Source organism: Temnothorax longispinosus, chromosome 4, assembly GCF_030848805.1.
Source record: "Temnothorax longispinosus isolate EJ_2023e chromosome 4, Tlon_JGU_v1, whole genome shotgun sequence".
In the NCBI taxonomy this organism is placed as follows: Eukaryota; Metazoa; Arthropoda; class Insecta; order Hymenoptera; family Formicidae; genus Temnothorax; species Temnothorax longispinosus.
The window spans coordinates 7,795,632-7,821,363 of NC_092361.1; the positions used below are offsets into that span (position 1 = coordinate 7,795,632).

The 25,732-nt window shown below is 40.8% G+C and overlaps 1 protein-coding gene and 1 long non-coding RNA gene across 5 annotated transcripts in view; one reads left to right on the top strand and one right to left on the bottom strand.

Moving 5' to 3' along the window:
• LOC139811721 (uncharacterized) overlaps positions 1-25,732 on the bottom strand; it is a 398,927-nt gene that overhangs the window by 224,566 nt on the left and 148,629 nt on the right. The gene's annotated exons all lie outside the window — the stretch shown is intronic.
• LOC139811496 (GTPase-activating protein and VPS9 domain-containing protein 1-like) lies at positions 20,558-23,874 on the top strand. 4 transcript variants are annotated; one of them, XR_011731650.1, is made up of 5 exons: positions 20,558-20,650; positions 21,041-21,843; positions 21,944-22,147; positions 22,232-22,607; positions 22,692-23,194. XR_011731650.1 is itself a non-coding variant. In XM_071775774.1 (4 exons), the coding sequence occupies exons 2-4, from the start codon at positions 22,123-22,125 to the stop codon at positions 22,728-22,730; spliced, it is 456 nt and encodes a 151-aa protein (XP_071631875.1). In that variant the 5' UTR covers positions 20,909-21,843; positions 21,944-22,122; the 3' UTR covers positions 22,731-23,194. The 4 variants fall into 4 exon arrangements, 1 of the variants encoding a protein (XP_071631875.1); XR_011731651.1 differs by lacking the exon at positions 20,558-20,650 and adding an exon at positions 20,881-20,902; XR_011731649.1 differs by lacking the exon at positions 20,558-20,650 and adding an exon at positions 23,860-23,874 and having other exon boundaries at positions 20,909-21,843; positions 22,692-23,739.

Genomic DNA, 25,732 nt, shown 5'->3' on the forward strand with positions numbered 1-25,732 from the left:
TGTTGAAGAAGGTCTGCGGACGTTACAAATAACACAATATCTGCGGCGGTGGCATCGTGCGCTGCCGCGGCGGCTGCGCGCCGCTGATATGCGCACGGAGAACGCGGAGGCGCCGTGGAGCGACAAGCAGAACGGGCGGCTCGGACTCGGGTGGATCACGCGCAGAGGGACCAAACTGCGTCACGTGTTGCGGCCCCTGGCTCCCCAAATAGCGATTCGCAGCAAGACTGATGTTGATTTTTGTTTATCTTTATGAAAGTTTATATACTAAAGTTTTGTAAGGGGTTGGGTGCGTCCCGGAAAAACGCCGATAGCGATCGCAGCAAGACTGATGTACTGTTTATTGGTTTATTTTTGGAGTTTATTTTATTTTGATTTTTGCATTTTGATAAGTTTTGTATTTTGATGGTTGATCCTCTGGTTGTAAAGGGTTGGGTACGTCCCTGAAAAATGCCGATGAGCCTATGGCAGGGACATATGTACAGGGTTGGGTACGTCCCTACAAAACGCCCTTTTGGACCCCTTTGGGGTAATAAAGAAGCTCAAACTAACTACTCCCATCGCATTATTTTCTGAATTATTTTTATTTATTGTTGTCCTTATTTATTTAAAATTTCGAGGTCTAGCAGCGCCAAGTTTTTTTACAAGAAAAATTTATGTATTTTAATAAAATATTTTTTTTTGTACTGTTACCTCTGTAATTCTTTGTGACCACTAAAAAATACACATGTAAACTTTGTATTTAAATATCTTGTATTCCCTTGTTAAATTTAAATAAAATTTTTTAATTTTATAAAATTGTTATCATACATTCTTTTCTAATTGACACAATGTAAAGATTTTTCAAAGTAATGCAACAATTATTTTTTGAAGCAATATATATGTTCTCTCTGTAATTGGCGCTGTAATTTAAAGAGATATTATTTCTTTTTTGTAATTGTAATAGATCACTTGAAGCGCGACTCTTCTTTTTGATAAGGTAACATAATTTTGTGATGTGTATCACTTGGGTTATAATTTTTCGGAAATAAAGATACTACTGCTTAGATTTTTTCGAGATTTTTTGAGATATAAAGATTACGTCTACCACTTTTTACTTAGGTTTTTTTGATGTATATACTACTACTTTTTTTTTTAGGTAACAACATATACACTACTATGCGTGTACTTGGCGCCTTTTTTTACCTTTTTTTTAAAAAAGGTAATTTTGTACGGATATCACGCCTTTTTGTAGTATTACGCATTTTATAAACAGTATGTACAGGGTAAAGCTGTTTGGAGGTATAATCCTACCACTTTGTTTTTTTCGAGGTAACAACATAACAGGGTAACAACATATGTTTAAAATGTAAGCAGAAGAAGGAGGAAAGATCATATATCCGAAATATAACGAGATTATATTCGTATCACCTTCGTCAGATCGAGTCACGTTAGATGGCGATACGAGCGTCGTCATATGTGTTCCCGCGCGCTCTGAGCGGGCCGCGTCGTACCGTGAGCATGGAAGAGTGTGTTGCGCTTGCGCGAGGAGGAAGCGTGCGAGCCTGCGACGACGAGCGGGCATTCGTTTCCAGGCGTTGGTCGAGTTAACAACGTGCTCGTGCTTGAGACGTACCGGTATTAGAATATTCGAGAAGAGCGAGTCGTAACTTTTGGTAAAGACCGATTGTCGTATATACAACGTGAGCTCGTATATCTGCTACATGGAGAGCAGATCCTTTTAGCGAGAGATAGATTTGAAGAAGCATACGCCACGAGACTATACCGCCCAGCGATCGACCACGCCATTATCTCTGCGTGCAACCGCTCGAAGGACGATCCGCCATTACCGTATATTTACATACGTCGTATCTCACAAAGGAATAGCCGCTGTTGATAATTACCTAATTATCGAAATACAAGGAAGGCAACTGCCTTTAAGGTAACATATATCGTTCTCTGGAAAACACTGATCAATCACAAGTAGCGGTTAGACTACCGTCTAACCTCAGAGAAAGACTAACCGGTCTAAATTACTACTTGATTCCAGAGTTCGACAAAGAAAGCAAGAGTCTATGACCTCTGTCCCCGCAGAAAGGTTCCGTAGCACTCTATATAAATCTTACCGGTATTCGATTCGAATCTGAGCTCAGTAAATTCTTAGATTAATTAGTTTATGGTTGCAACCGATACATATATGATTATTCCTTTTTTCTTAAAACTATGATTGATTCGAGTTCATAAAGAATTATTATCAGTTTACCCGAGAAACACTTTTTATTTATATAAAATTACTTACGTTACTTTATTCCTCACTTGTGTTAAACATAATTCGATTCTTTGCGTCATATATTCTTTCGAGTTATATATAATTATGTTCCTTTGCACGTTCACGTATTTTATAACGTATTCATTTCGAACGATGCAAAGCTGCGGCGGTTACCGATAAGAAATAATTATAGATTGATACGTCTTTCCTTAGATAATAGGATATATATATTAAACAGTGACGTATGATATGGTGTATAACTTTTTGCACATTCTCGATTATCTTCTGAGTGTATGAGCTACTTCCAAAGATATTGGTCATTAGAACGAGAATGAAATTACATCACAAAGGTTAATACGATGTATCAATCTATCCATTACATGTTCTTTATTGCTACGCATTTATGCTTATTTATTTTGAGTGACAATTTACTTTATTTCATGTATTATCTGTTTCATACGAATGGTTTAATTACACGAACTTATTATGATGAAAGATACAATTTTATAAACAATATTTGAAGTTACATACAATCCTGAGAAAGATCAAACGAATATTTCTTGTGTTAAGAGATCAGCATTCAAAAGTTATTGTATGATCTGAATATTGTGAAGCGTATTTGTTTATGCAAATTGAGAAAAGGACCATTCGTCTGAGATATATTATATCCGTTATGTATTATATTACTTGCTATTTATGTTATGTGTATTAATTCGAACAAGTTTACTGACTTTTTACTTTTGAATATTCAACTGTATTTGTTAATATATATCTCTCCCTCGAACAGTAAGGTGTATGTGTCGTTTCATCTACTCATTAAATCTAAAGCCTAAGCTCCTGCGCGAGCTTGTACAAAACAACATAATACATATACACTACTATGCGTGTACTTGGCACCTTCTTTTACCTTTTTTTAAAAAAATCAATTTTGTACGGATATCACGCCTTTTTGTACGCCTTTGTAGATAGTGCGCTTCATAGTTTTCGGTGTCCAGGTGTAATAATACGTTGAATTTGATGTCTACGTGTCCCACGTTGCCGATGACGAGGTCCACATAGTGCGCTCCGTAGTTTTTGGTGTCTACGTGTATTAATACCTCGAATTTGATATCTACGTGTCCTACATTTAGATTTAAAATTATTAATACACCTAGACACCAAAAACTACGAAGCGCACTATGTGGACCTCGTCATCGGCAACTTGGGACACGTAGACATCGAATTCGAGGTATTAATACACGTAGACACCGAAAACTACGGAGCTCACTATCTAGACATTGTCATCGGCAACCTGGGACACCTAGACATCGCATTCAACGTAATATTACACCTGGACACCGAAAACTACGAAGCGCACGCACTATGTGGACCTCGTCATCGGCAACCTGGGACACCTGGACATCGAATTCAACGTACGATTACACCTGGACACCGAAAACTATGAAGCGCACTATCTGGATCTTGTCATCGGCAACCTGGGACACGTGGACATCGAATTCAAGGTATTAATACACGTAGACACCGAAAACTACGGAGCGCACTATGTGGACCTCGTCATCGGCAACCTGGGACACCTAGACATTAAATTCAACGTATTATTACACCTGGACACCGAAAACTATGAAGCGCACTATCTGGACCTCGTCATCGGCAACCTGGGATACCTAGACATCGAATTCAAGCTTGATTCATAAGAATCGACTTAAAAATTCCCTAGCGGCATTTTCTGCCAAGCGTAGAGAACCTTCTTTTCCGGCAGCGGTGGTAATACGATGTAAGGATACGAAATCTCTCCAGATAAACATGAAGCAATTGACTCAATATATATTATATAAGTATATACCTAATTTACCTAAATAGAAATCTTCCTCCTGACCGATAAGTTTATCGACCTAATTTCGAAATACGCGCGCGATATCGAAACTGGCGATACCTGCGCCGCCAGCGTCGAAAAAGTGAAAGTGACGTTTCTCTGATAATCATAATAATAATATTGATGAGAGCGGTCGACATAAACGACGTAGCTTAATAAAAAATTTTCACATTTGGACTTTGCGTCGCAATATCTCCGCTCGTAGGGCACGTAGCGGAATATTATGAGAACCCCCCCCCCCCCAATTGGACCCCAAGCTATCGATCAAGCCTACTTAGAACTTGATCCGTTCACTCGTTATCGAGATCTCAACATCTCGAGTACTCGCAACCCGTCGCGTCGCGTAAAAGAGTCACGGTCGGTCTCGCTCCGCGTGTACTTGGCGCGAGACACTACCGTGTCTCTTGATATTTTTTTAAACAAAAATTTTAAACCTTTTTATTATTATCAATTTTTCTAATTCTATTACATTCTTTAGTTCTTTTTTTCTACCCTTACTTCATGTACAATTATTTAAGATTCAGTCAATTAATTCCCAAAAAATTGGATAAATTTTGTAACCGGCTTCCAAAAAGATCGGCAACAAAAAATTATACACTTTATAGCACTTTCCGGAAAATTCTACTTCTGTTTCATATATAATTCTTCGAGATTCGGTCAATTATTTCCCGAAAAATTGGAAAAATTTCTGATACCGGTTTCCAAAAATTGGTATCAAAAAATTATCCATAAAAATTATTTATAAAAAAATTCAGCTTGATATCTCAAAGTTTACGAAAATTTGAGCAATTACATACATTTTTTTTTAAGGACGTTCACCGGCAAAATCGTTTTCTTAGTTCTTAAACAATAGGTAAGCTAGGCCGGTTCTACTCCTGGGATCTGAGGAGGGTGAGGGGCGAAGGGGGACCGCGGGGGGGGGGGGGGAACGCGGGCGAGAAGGGACCGCGGGGGAAGGGGATGGGGGAACCGCGTGTTTCGGGCGCCGCGGGGGAGGGGAAGGGAGAACCGCGTTTTTCGGGCGTTACGGGGGAGAGGGAGGAGGGAACCGCGTTTTTCGAGCGTCGCGGAGGAGGGGGAGGGGGGAACCGCGTTTGCTGGCGCCGCAAAGCGAAGGGGGTCCGCGTTTTCCGGCGCCGCGGGGCGACCGCGTTTTCGCCGCGCCGCGGGGCGAGGGGGTCCGCGTTTTCGCCGCACCGCGGAGCGTTCGCGTTTTCGGGCGCCGCGGGGCGAGAGGACCCGCGTTTGCGTTTCGCCGCGCCGCGGAGTCCGCGTGACGTCACACGGCACGCTCGCGTTATCTCTCCCTCGTAGATGTTTCCCCCGTTCGTCTTCTCGTTCGCGCGGTCTCTTTCCCTCGCGCGTTCTCGTTCAGAAATTATGCGAAAACTACAAATAGAAAAATTGCTTACCACCGCATGATTTCAACCTAAAACCCCTGGCTCTTAAGTCACCTTCCGCACTGTGTGTGTGTGACACAACATTGATTGTCTTTTTATTGTTACACTTATTGTTACACTTATTGTTAATCTCTTAGCAGTATAGGTTTCTTAATTTTAAATAATATACACTTAAAATATTTCTCCAGGCACTTTCATTTCTTCAGGCACATATATTTTTATCTTGATAAAAAGAGAACGTTTCTCTTACGAGGATGAACCAATTTATTTGGAGATCGAGAAAATCTTGATGCGATCGGAGATCGGCGATTCCGATCTCGCGACGGAATAGATATCGCACTACGTCGACTTTCCTCTTATACAATCTGCTACAGTTTCTCATCTGCGGTTCGCTGATTTTCACAATCTTGAATTTAGAATTACGTATCGGTTTGCAAAGTTTTGCGTACTCGCTCATATCGGTGGGCTTTGATATACAGCTCTTAAGATGGCGAACCAATTGTTGTATAAACCGCACGATCAAGCACACTAACTGACTCTCACCAACCGTCCTCGATGGCGAACCCATTGTTGTATAAACCGCACGATCAAGCACACCAACCGACTCTCACTTCTAGTCCTCGACTACTGAGCGTACCTTCAAATTCATCCTACAACATCACACTATTGTCACATTGTTTGTTTATCATATCTAATTTCATCTCAGTAGCCGTACGGATGCGCCTGCCGAAAAATCTGCGATGTGCAGTTTTGCACGTGTGCGATGAAGTCACCGCGAGACACGTATGTTCTCGAAAACGATATCGCGCCATTGACTTTCGGTAATTTGATCTGTAAAACAACTATTGAACCGCCATGAAACAGCTAAAAAACAGCTAAAAACAGCTACCAAACAGCTCTTGAACCGCTATGAAACTAAAAACAGCTAAAAACAGCTAAAAACAGCTATCAAACAGCTATTGAACCGCTATGAAACAGCTAAAAACAGCTAAAAACAGCTAAAAACAGCTATGAAACAGCTATCAAACAGCTATTGAACCGCTATGAAACAGCTAAAAACAGCTAAAAACAGCTATCAAACAGCTCTTGAACAGCTATCAAACAACTAAAACAGCTATCAGTATAACTGTGATCTGTATAACCGCTATTGAACCGCTATCAAACTTTTTTTAAACAACTAAAAACAGCTAAAAACAGCCATCAAACAACTAAAATCAACTAAAAAACAGCTCTTAAACAGCTAAAACATCTATATTATACTACAAAGTATGTGGGAAAAGGAAATAAAACATTTATATATACATATATTATAGAGGTAGGAAGGTACGCGAGAGGTGATTGCGGTGTTAAAGTTATGTCAGTGTAGAACAGTTTATTCAGGCAAAGCAGAGTACAGAAAAAGGATCTAGAACGTTCACGTCCGCGTATCGATTGAGAGTGAGCCGGCGCGCGGCGCTTCTTCCCTCTATCGCAATGGAATGCGCGCATGCGTTAGTCTATTACACCGTTGCCGTTTATACGCGCATAATTGCTATATTCTTTTCACTCCGCCTCAATTTGCGCACAAACAAAAATTCCAGAGAAGAAAAATTCAACTGTGAAACAAATCCAATGCACATTAAAGTCTCTATGCTTTACAGGTCAAACTCAGTTTTTCACACATTGCTATAAATTTATCTCCGCCTAAAGCCTTAGTCATAATATCAGCTGTTTGATCGTTGGTTGGCACATATTGAACCTTAATTACATTCGTTTCTACTAATTCTTTTACAAAGTTGTATTTAATATCAATGTGTTTTAAACGTTTATGCTCCCAACGTTTCAAACAGTGAATCACTGACTGATTGTCTTCAAAGATTAGAATTGGAGTCACATTCTTCACATCGAATTCCCCCAGTAAGTTTCGCAACCAGAGATATTCATTTGAGCAATGAGCTAACGCCACATACTCCGCTTCTGTTGACGATTGTGCTACGGTGTTTTGTTTTCTTGTCCCTCAGGAGATAGTGTTCCCGTATAATTGAAAAACAAACCCAGAAGTTGACTTTCTGTTTTCTCCGTTACCCCAGTCGGCATCCGCAAAGCCTACAAGTGAATAACTTTTATTTAGATTACTCTTTTATAAAACAATCCGTAATCTAAAGTCCCTTGAATATAACGCAATATTCTTTTTAAACCCTTCCAATGCTTTTCTAAAGGCTCATTTTGAAATCTACTTAGGTATTTACCGCAAAGCTAATATCAGGTCTGGTCGTTTGCGTAAGATACATTAAACATCCTACCAATTCGCGATATGGACACTTTTCTTTCATTCTCTCCTTACTCTCGTCTTTCCTGAAATTAATTTCCATCGGTGTACGAACTGGCTTGCAATCACTCATACCAAATTTCGCTAGCAGTTTACGAAGATAGGTGCCCTGTGTCAAGTAAACACCATCGCTAGTCCTAGTAATATCAATACCCAAGAATGTGTTTACTTCTCCTAAGTTTTTCATTAGAAATCTTTTTTCCATAGCCGATATAATCTCTTTGATTTTCTTTTCGCAATTACCCATAATTAAGATGTCGTCAACGTACAATAGTAAGTAAACATAAACGTTCCCGAAAATTCCTATGTACAAACAGTTATCAGCGACAGAATTTCTCAAGCCTAATGTTTTCATGAAAGCATTGAAGGTCCCATACCAGGCACGAGGAGCCTGTTTCAAACCATACAAAGCCCTGTTTAGCTTACAAACTTGGTTACCCTTCGATTTGACCCCTTCAGGTACTTTCATATAAACATCTTCGCTGAGTTCACTATGAAGAAACGCGTTTTTCACATCCATCTGACATACATTCAAATTCCGCGCATTTGCCACACTCAAATACGCACGCAATGTTGTAAGTCGTGCCACCGGCGCGTACGTCTCATCAAAGTCAAATCCGGGTCGTTGCGAGCAACCTTTTATTACAAGTCTCGCTTTCTTTCGTTCACACTGCCCGGCACTCGCACTTTTGGTCGTAAAGACCCACCGACTACCAATGGCCTTTTTACCCGGAGGTAATTCACACAAAGTCCATGTCTTGTTCTTGTTGAGAGCGTCGATTTTTTCCTTCACTGCTTCCATCCATTCTTTCCTGTCGTCCCTGGAGTCGATCTCGCCGTAATTCTCTGGAACACCCGATACATAGGCTTCCGCGTTGAAGGCCAGCACCACGTAATTTGGTTTCGGCTTGGCGTTGGTTCTCGCACTCGTACGACGTTGGACTGCAGCTTGCTTTTGAGGGCCTTCAGGCCTCTCTTCCAGATGTCCATGGCCTTGAGTTGGTATTTCGTCGTCGTTGTCCTGGTCGTCCGCCTCCTCGAACACGTCCGAGTCATCTTCCGAAATTTCAATGACGTCATCATTCTCAACTTTATTTTTCGTCGTTGACAGCCAGTATTCCGGTTCGATACAGTCCAATTCAAATCTGTTCTCGTCGAACTGTATGTCGCGACCGTATTCTACTTTATTTTCTCGTAGATTCCATAGTTTGTAGCCGTTCGTCACGTAACCCAACAGTTTACAAGGCACAGTTCTGGCCTCGAACTTGCCATGAATTAATGCTTGAGGGAGTCGCAGATGTGCGATACACCCAAACACTCTTAATTTCCGCAGATCTGGCTTATTCCCGTACCAGAGTGTGGCCGGTATTCCTCCTCTCAATGCACATGTCGGGCTCCGATTTATTAAATACACCGACGTCCTTATTGCATCTGACCAGAATCCTTTACTCATATTGGCATTAATTAGGAGACATCGAGCTCGATCACACAGAGTTCGATTTAATCTTTCCGCCACCCCGTTCTGCTGTGGGGTGTAACGAATCGTCAATTCGTACAGGATTCCGCTCTTGTCAAAATATCTCTTCATTTCATTCGAGAGATACTCGCGTCCGTTGTCACATCGAAACCTGCTAATTTTGCAATTAAACTTGGCTGTTGCTATTGCCTCGTAAACTTTGAAGTAACGAAATGCCTCCGCCTTTGTCTTAAGCATGTACACTGCTGCAAAGTGCGTGTAATCGTCCGTGAAGGTCATCACGTAGCGAAACCCGTCGTATGATTCCTTCATCGGTCCCATCAAGTCGCTGTGGACTAATTCCAATGGTCTCGTGGCCCTTTTCCGCGAATGGTTATGCGGTAGTTTTGTTAGTTTTCCTTCAGCACACACCTGGCAGACACTTTGAGATGTTTCCTTGGAATTTAATTCCATTCCGTCGACCATCGCTGGCAATTTTCTCAGACTTTCGTAGCTTAAGTGTCCGAGCCGTCGATGCCACGTTTCCAAACACTCCGCGATTAACGCCGTCTCCGTGTGCAAGTTTAGTACATATAAATTCCTGTCCGAAATTGTTGCAACCGCTGCCACTTTTCCGTGTTTTTCTATTGTTCCTTTTCCGTTCTCAAACGCTACTCGATATCCATTTTGCTCGAGCCTCCTCACAGACAGTAAATTATGTTCCAAGCCGGGTACAATTAAAACGTTTTTAATAGTTATTGTGTTCTTCCGCCCGTTAACTGAGCAACAAACCACGATTTCTCCGCACTTTTCCGCTTTGAGCGTGGTTTCTGTCTTCGCGAGTTGTATCGACAGTGGGTGTTTTAATGGTTTTACATTTTTCATTGGTAAATTCCCGTTCCCAAGATGCTCCGTAGCACCTGAATCCAGAGCCCAATCTTCTGTAGTTCCACCCGCACGTGCCATGAAACAAAAATCCGCACAGCTGTTTCCTTTGTCCTTTGTGGAAATGACTGCTGCGTTAGCCGACCGTGTTTTTCCGCACAAGTCACAATTCCGCCCCTCCGAGTGAGCAAAGAAACACAATTCCGGGCAATTGTCCTCGTCGTGTTCACACGAGCTGACTGCCGCGTTCGCGTTCGAGTTCACGTGTTTTTCATGCTTCTTACATTCCGCGCGCACGTGTCCGTAATTCCCGCACTTATGGCAATGTACTTTAAACTTATTTCCTCCGCCTCTCGACGGCCTCCATCCCGAAGATCCTTTCCGTGCCGAGAACGCATTCGCAGGTTCCACTGAATGCTTCTTTTTTCCCCGATCCGTGCGTTTTGCTTCCTCGTCGAGCAGACGAGTTTTAACGAAAGCAATCGTCAATTTTTCCGCCGATATTGTCTCTATCGCCGTGACAACTTGATTGTATTCCGCCGGCATCGTTAATAACAGATGGCACACCAGGTCCGTCTCCTCGAGTGTTGCGCCCGTCGATCGAAGTTCCCGAATTACTTTATCGAAGTTCAGAAAGTGGTTTGCAAGCGTGTCACCGTTCGGATCGAATTTCATCAGGAGTAGTCTCTTTCTTAAAAGCAGCTGATTCGCGATGCTTTTCCTCTCGAACGTCGTAACTAACACATTCCACATGTCGCGCGCGTATTTGCAGTCTCTCACATATTCCAAGTGACTGTCTGCAATCCTTTGAACAATTTGCGAACGACACTTCCTATCAGCAGTCTCGCATTTATTCCGCTGTAGTTTCTTTGCGGCCCTCGTGGTCGCCGCGTCTTCCCCCGTATCACAACTCCTTCCGTCCAGTCCTTCTCCGTATAGTCAAGGAGCTCCAGCTCGTTCAGGAGGGTCTCTATCCGAAACTTCCAGCTTCCAAAGTTTGTTCCGTCGAACAACGGAATCTTGTACTGCACGTTATCACTGTTCGCCATTTTTACGAATCCCACCGTTGCTAGACCAAGTCTATTCACAATTTGTTTTTACACACTTTAAACCGAACACGTCGCGTGGGTTACTGGGCCCATAACCTATAGAGGTAGGAAGATACGCGTGAGGTGATTGCGGTGTTAAAGTTATGTCAGTGTAGAACAGTTTATTCAGGCAAAGCAGAGTACAGAAAAAGGATCTAAAACGTTCACGTCCGCGTATCAATCGAGAGTGAGCCGGCGCGCGGCGCTTCTTCCCTCTATCGCAATGGAATGCGCGCATGCGTTAGTCTATTAAACCGTTGCCGTTTATACGCGCATAATTGCTATATTCTTTTCATATATAATTTATTTCAAAAAATCATAATTTTTTCTGGTGTCGCGACCACCAGTTAAATATTTTTAATACATTTTGTAATGCGCAATTCTTAACATGTTTTCCGCATCTTACAGTATTAGTAACATCTAGATTATTTAAAGATTCGATATCTCCGTAATCTGCATCCAAAGTCTCAATTTTTAGATGTTTTCTCGCTTTATTCTCAAGCAGATCCACCAACCATTCTCGTTTCTGGCATCCCTTGACATACACAAGAGTCGACGTCTCGTCGCCCTTTCCAAGTACGGCCGATGTAATTAGATGTTTCGCCATGCTGTAGGACACATTTCCATCCTCCCATCGTAGTCCAAGGTGATTTGCAATCAACCAGGAAGCGCATGATCTGTCGGATTTCGTGAGGAGACTCCATGGCATAGGACATGTAAAAATGTAATGTGCCAAAACGGTCCCGTTTCTCAGAACCGCCACCTCTTTCACGACAAATCTCATCACGACGGTGAATCCTTGCAGATCGACAAACGTCGGTACGATCATGACGAAACAATGGAGCAATCTATATCTTATCGCGGTACATCAGTGTCTCTTATATTGTAATATCTGCTTATATTGCAATATCTGCTGATATTGCAATTTACATGAGTTTGCGCACTACGTTCGACAACGGACAGTATTCGATTACGCGATCATGCAAGATGAGACAATAGGCGGTAGTATTTGCAGGTACATTTTCTTTACAATCAAATTCTATTCGCACATCCACGGTGGCGCTCTTGACAGATTCGTTTTGTCGCGAGCAATCAATGACAACAAAAGGTCCTTCCATCAGGAATGTATACAAGCTGCAAAGCGTATCGAAGGAATCGTATCCGTAATAAGTTTTACGAAAACGCGCATACATATCGAAAAGAACGGCGTATCGATTTTTGCCAAAATCCAGATTCATGTCATCGTACGGATAAAATTCGGAGTTTAGATAAAGTTTCACGTTGGTCAAGTTACAGTCATCGAATACGCTAACATTTTGAGACATGATATTCTTGCGGCCGGTCTGCAGCGCAAAGATAACGTACCGCGGCTTCTCTAGCTGAGTCGCCGTTTTGACGGCCCACGAATTCTTGGTCGTGCTCTGCAACATGGGATACTCATACAGATCCCACGAACGGAAACTGACACTAAGATATCGCCCGCTTTCCAAGGCCCGTAGCATAGATAGCTTATTGACCTCGTTTAATGTAACGTGAGGCATTCGCCACTGTATTTTAAACAATTCGATTTCCGGCTCCGTCGCAGGATTTTCTAAAATGCAATTGTTATCGCTACGCGCTCGTATCAAAATTAATTCGTGACGAGCGTTAACAACCACGCGTTTGTAATCCTCGCAAAAGCCCAGCAACAACTTGAGCGGTACGCAAAAGTTGAAGTATCCTTCCGGTATGCTCGATGTAACGTCCCAGCCAGCATTCCGCATGAGTTGAGAATCATTATACGATAGCGATACGTAGTTTTTGATGGTACTGGTTATGCCAACGTTTCTGTTGCGATCAATCTCCACACCGTTGAGCTCGTATCGAATTTCATCAAACATGAACGCCACGCAATTATTCGCAAGCGTTGTCACAGACTCGTCATTCCTTCTCTTTATTACCAATCGTCCTTCAACGTAGAGAAAGCTCTCGCACGGCAACGTGTATAAATCCTGCTGTTGTATGGGTATTCTTATCTCATCGTTATGTCCAAACGTTGTGTTGGCGTACGGATTGTACGTGTGTGTCTCAATCTTGACGACGCTGTCGTCAAAGATCGGTTCACCTCCAATGTTTAAGATATTAGCCATTTCGTACGACGAAACCCAATGATTTCAAAAATTCAATGTTCGACGCAGTGAGTTTCTTCTTTGGCGATCGGATTGTCTCTCTAATTTTGTTTTTCGTCTGTTGCACTTGCTCAGCTTCGTTCAGTACGAGCATCTCACGTTATCGCTGTCGTCTTCGTACATGCAGTCTAACGGTGATCTCTTCTCCGCGAAAATCAATCAATCGACCGTCCTGATCCACGACGCGAAGCGTCAAGTCCGAAATGATCCGTACGATGATCGGAAGGTAAATGATCTGTGCCGGCGTTTCCGATATCTTATATCCTGGTGGCACGCTCGGTGAAAACTCGTGTATCATGTGCACGCACTTGTCGTTGCTGTACGCACCCGCTGTCACGTTACACTCTATGCGAATGATGTTTACGTTGATGATATTTAGCGGAACATCCGATTCGTGCCATTGTCGCGGCTCCAGCACGCGATTCGCTGAAAATCCCAGCAGCGATCCAATGTTGTTCGGTTTGGTGATCCGATAAGCGCACTTGATCTCGCTCTTCATCGTATTGTTATTAGCCCGAATAATAATCAATGGGTGCGGTTCATCTTCATTTGTCGAGACATTATTGGATTGGTCCCACAAAAGAGCGCGTTTCAGATACATGTCTATATCACGCAGTTCGTACGATCCTTCGGGAATGGTAATCTCCTTGTCGTCGTCATAGTAGAATTTATTGTTCGATAAATTTACATTCGGTATCGTGTGATAGGTTTCAAAATCTGTCAGACCGAGCTCGTAATCGCCATCGCTCAAATCCACGGCGGGAAAGTAGCTTACCGCGAGAATGCTGCTCTTGCCGGTGAGCGTAAATGTCATGTTTGAATGAATACTGAGATTAAACAGCGTAACGCCGGTCTTTAAATTGATTGTCAACCGACTGTAGAAAACGCAGACACAGTTGTCCGCAATTGCTCTGATCGTATCGCTGATAAGGCGTGCGATTGTACTCTATTACATTGTTCTCTAGATACTGCGCCAATTCTCTCGGTGGTCGAAGATTGCCAAAACTGTCGAAATATATGGCACGATCTCCCCTCTTCGCGTACGCCACCCAGTGAGTACCCGGTCCCTCAGTATTATCCAAATTTACGATACCGCTCTCGTTTCGACGTATACCGCCAATCGGTAACGAGTCGCGCATGAAAATACCTCTAAAATATGGAATGCGCATACGTTTTGCCTATTGTTGCAGTTGCACGTTGGTAGTTACACCCTTGGGAATTTTTAGCGTCTCTTCGACGTTTTTTTTCTCGAGACTCCCCGTCCGCGTTTGTAAGGAGCGAGATAAAGTCCGTGACCTTCCATGGCGCGATTGTGACGTTACATCTCTTCCAGCTGACGTCGCGCGGCTTTGTTATCATTCACGACCTTTGCGACTCCCGCCGCTCCGCCGACCAACGAGCCGAGAACCCCTAATAACGGCAAAATCGGTAGGATACCGCCGCGTTTCGCTACCGGAAGTATTCGCTTGGTCTTCTTCTTTTTCTTCGTTTTCAAACCCATACCGAGTTTCGTTTTAGCCTTCATGGCCGCCCAGACGGCTGTAGCCGCAGCTCTCTCTCTCTCTGAGAGTCGAATCGTTCGCGGTGACACGTTTTCGCGCTTCCGCGGCGAGTATATTGTCTGCCACGTGTCGTTCTGCGAGATCGTTGCTACGCGAGTAGGCTATATGTCGTGCTCGCGACACGCTGCGTCCAATGGATTAATACCCCGATCACCTCTTGCCAATTGTGTTTCTAAACGAGTTCCCGGTCCGCAAAATTGATAGCCGGGGTTGTGTAATTCGATCGGAAGCGCGTTTATCGCGCGATTCAACAGACCTCGGCTTATCTTCGGCGGCATTCGCCGCAGTTTTTTATCAACGGCGGCGGACCGTCGATGTGCGTTTGCTGACACGGCAAATTATAATGTATTAAACAGCGACGGTATTGTTGAACCTCCGAATCTGCCTTGATATGTTCGGGAAGCTTATCCCACAAATAATCTGTGATTATAAAACTGTAGTAGAATGACCTTTGGTATATACTTTAATTGCTCGGCGATTATATCGTAAATATCGCTGTTATCCGACACGAGCAAAAACATTTTAAAGACTGAGCATCTCAGCTCTACGCGTCTCTATAAATAGGCCAGCTTTCTCGATATAACATTCGTTGTGGAGGGGAGGTAAAATGCGGTTCGTACGACAATCGCGGACGATCAAAGTGACAAACTTTGACGATAGGATGCAGTTAACGAAAGAGGTACACAAACATGGAGGCATGCTACCGATTTCTATACGCGGTATCATCTGCGGTCCGTCGAATTGCGTCAAGACAAACGTCTTGATAAGCTTGCTAAAAAGTCCGCACGGTGTACGTTTCGAGAACGTTTATGTGTACTCGAAATCGTTGCAACAACCGAAATATCGATATTTGGAGAATATACTAACACCGATAAAAGAGATTGGCTACTTTACGTTCTCGAATAACAGTGACGTCATTCCGCCGAGACGCTCCCGAATTCTATTTTTATCTTTGATGACGTGGCGTGCGAAAAGCAGGATACGATAAGAGAATACTTTGCAATGGGCCGGCACGCGGACGTTGACTCTTTCTATCTTTGTCAGACGTATACGAAGATACCGAAGCATCTTATACGCGACAACGCGAATTTATTGATTATATTTAAACAGGATGGTACCAATCTGAAACACCTATACAACGATCACGTAAACACAGATATGTCTTACGATGATTTCAGTAAATTGTGTCATACGTGTTGGCAACAAAAGTATGGATTCGTGGTGATAGACAAGGACAGCGCGATTTCGAATGGTCAATACAAAAAAGGATTTGACGACTTTGCGATTTCGAAACGTGGTTAGTTGTTGTCGACGCGTCGATTAAACAACGTTAGCGTTACAGAGAGAGATCGACACTCTGTTTTATTTTTTTCTTTGCGATGGCTGCGATCGATGGGAGTGAGAATATTCGCGAGCGCGAGAAAATCGTGAAAGATATAGAGAAAACGAGTAATTCGATTCGCAAGAAACCTCGCGCTTTGAAGACCGGTAAGATCGAGAAGGACATTGAGTTGGACACGCACATTAAACCTCTCATCGGGCCGCTGAAAAAGATCGTCGACAACTCAAGCTTGACCGCGGTAAAGAAAGAGGAGCCGACGGAGAGCGTCGCTGACGCGAAAATCGAACCGCTATCCGTTCAACAGCGCGGCCCAGCCCATTTTTCTCGCTCCGTATTTCTACTACATCGCGAATTCGAGACTAATTGCGAAGCGTCGAAACAAACGTTAGCTTTCGCGACGTGAACATTTTTATTTTTTCATAACAGTGAGCAAAAAGAAATGACGCTTGACAATAATCGCTCGTGGGTACTGGACTATGAAAGTGATGAAAGCGATGACTTTTCATGCGTCGACTGCTTTTATCTTTGTCAGACGTACGCGAGACATGGACAGCGCGCTTTCGAATGGTCGATACAGAAAAGGATTTAACAACTTGCGATACCGAAACGTGGTTAGTTGTTGTCGACGCATCGATTGAACAACGTTAGCGCAACATGGACAGCAGCGAGGAGATTAGAGAGCGCAAGAGGATAGCAAATCAAATTGCGAAAAACGAGCAATTCGATTCGCAAAAAGTATCACGCCTTGAAAACTGGTAAAGTGGAGGAAGATATTGCGTTGGAGAGACACTTTAAGCCCATCATCGAGCCTCTAAGGCAGATTGCCAAAAACACCGTTGGCAAAGAATCTGACGTGTCAAAGATTGAGATTGAAACGGCGTGGGAAGACGAAAAGCCAAAGCTCAAACGACTACGACCAAACGCCTCGTTTAACGACTCTGTAATGGCTTTAACTCCGGTTACGTTGAAACGATCGATAAATATGCCATCTAATTTGAGCAAAATAACCAAAATTTTAAAACCGCGTAAACCGAAACGATCAAAAGGTCCATTGAATGAACCACCGATAACCTCTGCACCTTCCGTACAACCCACAGTGCTCGCAAACGAAGATGTTTTCGAAACCACGAATGACCCACTCGTGACGTCCGTTCGACAGCAGTTGCAAACACCTGAGGGTCGAGAAACGTTGCGAGATCACTTGGGTCCATTGAGCCAAAAGTACGTCGGGGCAGTTCTGAGCGGCGATCAAGAAAGTGGTATGGACATCGCGTACGGTGTTAAATTCACCAACGATGGAATGATGCTCGGTAATAAACGTTTTGACGTGAACTACGCGGACAAGATAATTATCGACGGCATACGATACAATGGCACACGCGGTCTTTTCGAATTAATCTTTAAGAAATATCCCGATCATGATATCTACACGGAGGACGATATGCAAACATACAAGAGCATTCTGTTGATGACGAGTGCTTATAAACGCAATTATGATGCTCACGCTCAAATAAAGGGCAACGGGGGATACAAGTAAACACATATAATAGGGCCGTTTATTTCGGGTAAAAAAGCTGGAAAAGGTATACTGCGTGCCATGACAAGCAACAAGATCGACCATATAATTGCATCGTCGATTTCGGGTAAAAAAGCTGGAAAAGGTATACCGCGTGCCATGACATTAAACGACAACAAGATCGATTATGTTCATTGGGACGATCCCAACGAGCTTGTAGATCGTCTCCGATTGCTCGAAGCTTCGCGCCTAGCGGGTCACACCGGTCACGATAACGAGATCCTGTCGATTATCGAGGAACTTCGCGAGGCTGGACTTATTATAAATTAAGTGGCGCGACAGCGAGTCATTCAATCAACGTCGAAATGCCGATTAACAAGTTTGGTATATCGCTCGGAAGAGGCGGTGCGGATCCGTACTATCAATGGAGAGGATTAATCAGAAATTACGTGCGCGATAACGCTCTTTGCATGGTCGCCACCGACTTTGACGCGAAATCGCGCAAGATTCGACGAATAGCGCCGCCCATAGATAATGGCGATGCAGCCAATAAACGTTACGTGCAGCAGAGCGTGCAAATTTTGAAAAATCGACAGGATGAAATCGAGAGAAAGATGGCCGCATTCCAGAATAACGTACAAATTACCCTAAACGAACTTCAAAAGATGATTCAAGATGTAATTGCAAATCATCGCGAATAGATAAGAACATACATATGTTATCTGCGTCAGTTGCGCGTCATCGTCATGGCTGGTAAGAAGCAATCAACTGAGAAACGGCGGCTGGTGGAAGAATTACACGCTCCTGCGAGAAGAAATTTTTCGCGAAGACGCGTCATAGTGCGCGGATACGATGACCTGTGGCAGGCGGATGTGGTTGAGATGCGTCCATACACGCGATTCAACAGAGGCTACCACTACATACTCACCGTTATCGACGTGCTGAGCAAGCACGCATGACCCGTACCGCTCAAGGCCAAGAACGGACCCGAGGTTATTGCGGCGATCGCGAAAATAATTCGAGACGGCGGAAGATGTCCGAACAATCTGCAGACTGACAAGGGAAAATAATTTTTCCAACAACGCCAACGTGCAGAAACTCTTGAAGAAACATAATATCAATCACTATTCGACCTATTCCGTGTCACGTCTGACGGTATATTCACTGCTATATTCCAACCGCATAAATTTTTCCATTTCCATCCTCCTTGCACAACACCTGAAAACAATATTATAATAAACAATCACTCTAACTTAACTGTCACAACAATCATTCAGCTGATACGAGCACGCGTTCTTAAAGTAGTAGACACGAGCTAGAGAACATGGCCGCCTTAAGGCCTCCTTTCAAGCTTAAGCCCCGTTTATCATGAATCACACTATAAACTTTTGGACAAGCACTTATCAGAATTCCCTAGAATCAATAAAGTTATTTACAAATTGCTATTCAATGCTAATACAGGCTTTATGAGACCCTTTATGCAATATAAATTTAGTTTAACACACGAATAAATGCACGTTCCATAAGAATGAACTAAGAAAATTAGAACAGATTATAAATAAATTAATTAGAAGCAATCACAGGAGCATAATCCTTTATGCCTAAAGAACATTATTATACTAAAATAATAATTATCTCATTAGCATTTTTTCAAACATGATTGTTATAAACAAATAAATTATACTATTAACAGACTTAGCTAATGTGACTATCGGAACTATCACAAAAGGTCAAACAACTTTTGGTTATAAACCATTATTGTATCTCTCAAAATAAACTAATTAACAATAAAATTTACCATAAAATTATTATTAAAGATAATGAATAAAATCACTGCAGACACTCAGCAGAGCATGTTAAGTAATCTCACAAAAACCCTCACATTATATCTTTTCTTAATTCCGAGATATAATTAAGAATTACGGAAATCCATAAAACACAAAAATTTTAAACAACCTAAAATAAAGCCCTTAATTGTCTGAACACAACAAAAGAAACCCCATCTCTTTATTTCTTACCGTTCTCGAGTTATAAATTATTAAAGTTTCACGTCCGCCATTTTGAATTTCTTACCTTTTAAACTTACAAGGACCAAATCACTTTTACATTAATATTTTAGTCTTTTATACATTTTAAGATAAAAAAGTTTCATTTCTGAACGAAAATTTTGACACTTAATTATTATGATAAAAATGGAGTCCGTCATGCTCCTAAACACCAGTAGCGTTAACGCCGATTTTCTATCTAAATTAATTAAACTAATAAACGAGATTGAAAATTGAACATTCGCTCCATGAAAGACGAGGATAGTTTAATACCAGTTCACAAAGAGTACGACAAGGATATAGACTCTTAATAAATTAAAATAAAAACGAAAACAAATAGACGAAGATAAAACAATTATAGAAATACATTCTCTTATATTTATGGAAAAACACCACATTGAAATAACTATTATCTTATTAATATTTTTCAAAATAATTGTTATAAACAATTAAAATTATATCAATACCATTTTACTAACTACGTCACCAAAATCATCTCGAAAAACCGATCAACTTAATGAAAAAATACTTACTACAAGATTGTTCAATTTTGCAACTTGTTCTTATAAACAATTATACATAAATAATTAACCACATTAATAATAGCCGTTAACATGTGCCCCAGGTTATGCATAACAACTTTTGTATAAGTCAAAACCATTCGTATGTATTTGACCGGAAATGAATGTCCGGGAAAGAATCTACCCATATGAAATCGTTTGTATTTCGTATGAAGACTTTTGAAGTGCAATTGAAAAGGTTTGTGAGTCATTCGTTTAATTGTAATTAATTAATTATTTTTACACCATGCATTTAGCCGAAATAGATAAATTAATAAAAGTTTTTATACAAAATTGTTTGTATTTTGTATGAAGAGTTATGAAGTGTGATTAAAAAGGTTTGTGAGTCACCCAGATAATTTTAATTAAATATTTATAAACTCGGTAATTAGCCGAAATATAGATTTTTAGTTATTCATGTTAAAAGAAGAAGGCGCTAGTGTTCCCGAAGGTCCGTCTGCAATCAGAATTAATATGACCGTTTTAAAAATTATTTTATACTGAAATAAATAAATATAAAGGCTAATAAGCCTGTAGCTATAAGCGATAGTTGCTAATTAAGTTTGTCATTCATATTTCCATCTTGCAGAGGACCTCCGTAACGAGATCAAAGATGCATGTACACCAGCTGTGCAGGGTGAAGAGGTTATCTCAAACGCCCTTAATTGGGCCACAGTCCAATCAAGAGCGACTCAAATGTCATTACCGCTGAGAAGTACTTCTTGCCATTTGAGTCAGCATGTCAGAGCTAGTCACTACGGATTGTGGTGACACAGCACTGGACTGCCTGCAGAAGTTAATCGCATATAGCCATCACTGGCAATGTGCCTGATTCAACGGAGCCTAACAAGCTGCTGATTGTGCGCATTGTCGAGACAATTTGCGGTTGCTTCACCGGTCCACAGACCGATGAGAGTGTGCAGCTGCAGATTATTAAAGCTCTGCTGACTGTAATGACAAGCCAGCATGTGGAGGTATACGAGGGTACGGTACTGTTAACAATTCGTACTGTTTACAACGTTTACTTGTCGTCGCGCAACCTGGTGAATCAAACGTACAACAGCCTGTGCGACTCTCACGCAGATGATCAACGTGATCTTTGCGCGAATGGAGACTCAGGCGGAGGAAGAGAACGTGAGGCTTGATGGAAAACATCAGCAGGAGGGTTCTGTCATAGCAAATGGCAAAACTGAAGCTAAGCTAAGTCTTAGTTAGCTAAGTCTAACTAGCTCATCTTCATGAAACTTTACGTTGCGTGCGTCTATTTAATGACGATGGATGTAGAAAGCTCTTCAAATCACTTCGAGAGGATTATCAAAAGCGATATCCTTATATCGCATATTTAATCAGATGTTGTCAGGGATTGCTGTCGACATTAGCTCACTTAGATAGGTACTGTTTATATATAAATATCATCTTTGTATATAATGTATAAGTAAATGTAAGATGTTTAAATGTAAGATGTTAACCGTTTAATAATAATATCTTTCAGATTATGCGTGCGAGTTAAGTGCGATCGGGATGCTATCAATAATCATCTTGTATCCGTTTGTGTGAGGGTATTTTTGGAAAAAAAGAAAGCTTTCCTCCTGCGAAGAGTTTAAAAAGCTTACGCTAGCTGACGAGAAACAGGATCTCGTGGATAATTTTCTAGGGAAGGTCCACGTGGAAATGGACAACGATCCGATTTGGCAATGTACATACATGAATATAATTATTTATCTCGCAATTGATCTTAGCGGAGTGCTCAGAGACGTCTGAACTTACTTCTTACTTTCAGCGGCAAGCGCCAACCAATTAGATTTGGCGAGAGTCGTGGTGGAAAGAACCGTCATGGCACGGGTATACCACAATGCGCTCTATCTAAATGAAGATGGAGATGTATATAGGGACCAGCTTTTTCACGGTCATATTAATAAGTTGGCAAAGGTCGTAACTTCAAATCACAGGGACCTACGCATTTCAAAAGTTTATCATTACAAATGCCCCTGGTCATGGGCGCAGGCTGAATTGGCTGTGATATCGGCATATAAGACTCCTAGGGATAAGTTGCAGTGTGTATTTTGTTGCGCGACTACCATCATGAATCTCTTCTCCATGGCGTCGGAAAGAGGCATACCTGCTGCCGACGATCTGACTCCCGTGCTGGTCTACAGGTATGTCATAATCAAGGTATGCGATTGAAAAGAAAATTGTGATTTTAGCAAGAAGAGTGATTGTTAATGTGTGCTTAATTTTAGACTAATCCGCCGTCGTTGTATCGACTGTTCAATATGTAGACAGCTTTTACGGGAATCGATTGGAGGGAGAAGAACAATATTGGTGGACGCAGTTCTGCGCCGCGATCGAGTTAAGACAATGGATTAACAGTTTCTCAAGAGTATCACGATAAATAAGATTTAGATTCGATGCTGGTGATAATGTAGAAATGTATCATAATCATAATTTGACGATTTCATAAAGAAGAAGACCAATATCTTGTGTAAAGCTAGCTGAACAGTTTTATGCTTCCAGTATCAATTAAAATTCTTAAATAGCCTCTTAAATAGTCTAACTGTTAGTTCTTTCGCACGTTATTATGTAACATTAGCAAAGACTGAATCAGATTATACGTAAAGTGTGGCTTTATCTTTATTTGTAACTCTATTGTACAATGTCACAGGACATTGAAAAACAAAGAAACGTTTAGATATTCTATAATTTATGTACAATACAGAACTTATAGAGAATTGATAACCATTTAGCAGGATAAACTGTGTTGGCGTACTCTTTCTACATGCGCACCTTCCTCAAGAGCCGAGACTCGAACCAGATCCGTGAAAAATATCGCCAATTTCATAGAGCTTTTGTACAGTTTTACTCTAGGAATATCGCGAGAGAAAGAAAGACTTCGGAGATTTTTATCTGAATCGATCGACATAAAGAGAGAGCATAGTAAAGAAGCTATTAGCTTTCGAGAATTTGAACGCATATATAATACTTTGTTATAATACTATGAGCGAATTAGTTTACGTCACTCTGTCAAGTTTTAATATTAATTTACTAATAATATATCGATATCGGTAGTTTAATAATAATACATTTAAAAGCGCTCAATTTAAAAGTAGGGCAATCCTAATAAACGACTGTAAAAAAAATTCAAGGTGGAACGCAATGGACAATCCGGTTGCTCTGACATGCTAACTTAAATGGCAAAAAGTACTTCTCAGCGGTAATGACATTTGAGTCTCTTTTAATTGGGTTGTGGCAGGGCGTTTGAGATAACCTGCTCTTCACCTTGCACAGCTGGTACATTTTTACAAACTTAATTAGCAACTATCGCTTATAGCTACAGACTTATTAGCCTGTATATTTATTTATTTCAGTATAAAATAATTTTTAAAACGTTCATATTAATTCTGATTGCAGACGGACCTTCGGGAACACTAGCGCCTTCTTCTTTTAACATAAATAACTAAAAATCTATATTTCGGCTAATTACCGAGTTTATAAATATTTAATTAAAATTATCTGGGTGACTCACAAACCTTTTTAATCACACTTCATAACTCTTCATACAAAATATAAACGATTCCGTATAAAAACTTTTATTAATTTATCTATTTCGGCTAAATGCATGGTGTAAAAATAATTAATTAATTACAATTAAACGAATGACTCACAAACCTTTTCAATTGCACTTCGAAAGTCTTCATACGAAATACAAACGATTTCATTATGGTAGATTTTTTCCCGGACATTCATTTCCGGTCAAATACATACGAAGGTCAAAACCTTGTCACTCCTCTGGTTGAGCCTACAAAAAATTCCAAAGGGAAAGACAACCGGTATAACGGTTTAGCATGGGAGTTGTGCCATATAATTGATATTATACGCCCTAAATATCGAAAATTCGACTGGATCAAACTTCGATCCTTAATATCTCTTAAACTACGCCTGCTAAAAATACCCCGTTTGCATGTAAATTAAGTTTAAACCTTCCTCTTCAAGCCCGTATAAAAAACATAATTTTTAACAACTCGCTACACCTAATTAATTTACAAAATACATACCTTCGTCTGCACTCGTCCATATAATTGACAATTATGTGGATGAAAACTCGTTCGGGTAAACACAAATTTTGACCGCGCACGTAAACTCTGCATCAGTACACCTACGAAAAATGATAATAACTTTTATTTTCTGCAATTGTTTATTTACGAAATATTTATAACAATAAAATAAAGTGCCTTATAAAAAATTATTTCATTGTAGAATTAAAACCGTGTGATTAAGGAGAGCTTAACAATATCAATATGTAAATTAAAAAATACCAATTTATTTAATTAATAATTTGCTATTAACAAATACATACATCAACAATAAAATTTTCCAATGCTATATTATACTTTAGTGAAAGTCCTACAATATATTTTCTATACACTTCTATCAAATTCCCAACCATTCGTGAGATATAAAAATAATAAAAATCTTATTATATATAAACAATTTAATTTCATTGATTTCCTGTACTAATGAAAATGCTAACCATTTCTACCTGCACGATATATTATTAACAAAATATTAGAAACATCATTACCACTGCTAAAATCATTTTTAACAATATTATTATTAACAAATATATATATACTTACTAAAATTAAGATAAATTTCGAGCGTCGAGCGCCTAAGCGTTACTCACGAACCTGAGAAAGATAAAATTGTATTATGCGTAGCATAAGGAATGCGAATCCAAGCGAGATGCGAGTATTGTACAATCTGAAGAAGAGAAAGAGAGAGTCAGATATATCATAGTAACTGTTAGATAAAGAGAGCAATATCTTTTATACTTTAGACACTAATAATGACTTTAATTGTACTATTGAATTATTTTACTGTATGTGAAGTATGTCTGAAGGAACTTAAATAATATTCCACATATATTTGCACATTTTAAAATTAAAATATTAAAGATTTCTTATATTCCTTTATGATACAAGTCATATTGAGATTTTCTAATGAAAGAAGGTATCGCTCTTATTACAAATCGCTGTTAGAATAAAGAATAGAAATATAATTCAGATGAGTCACCTGTATGACTCATTCGAGTGAATCTAGTCCTCGCATAGACCATATATGGACATGTCGAAGCAGAGCGCAACGCATGACCATATAAGGTAATGAATTTCAAGACACCACCCTATGACTCATTGCTGGCAAGCGAGCCACACCACTAGAAGTAGACTCATATCCGCTAGACAACGCCTTATGACTCATTGTAACGAGGTGCGGTCACCTCCCA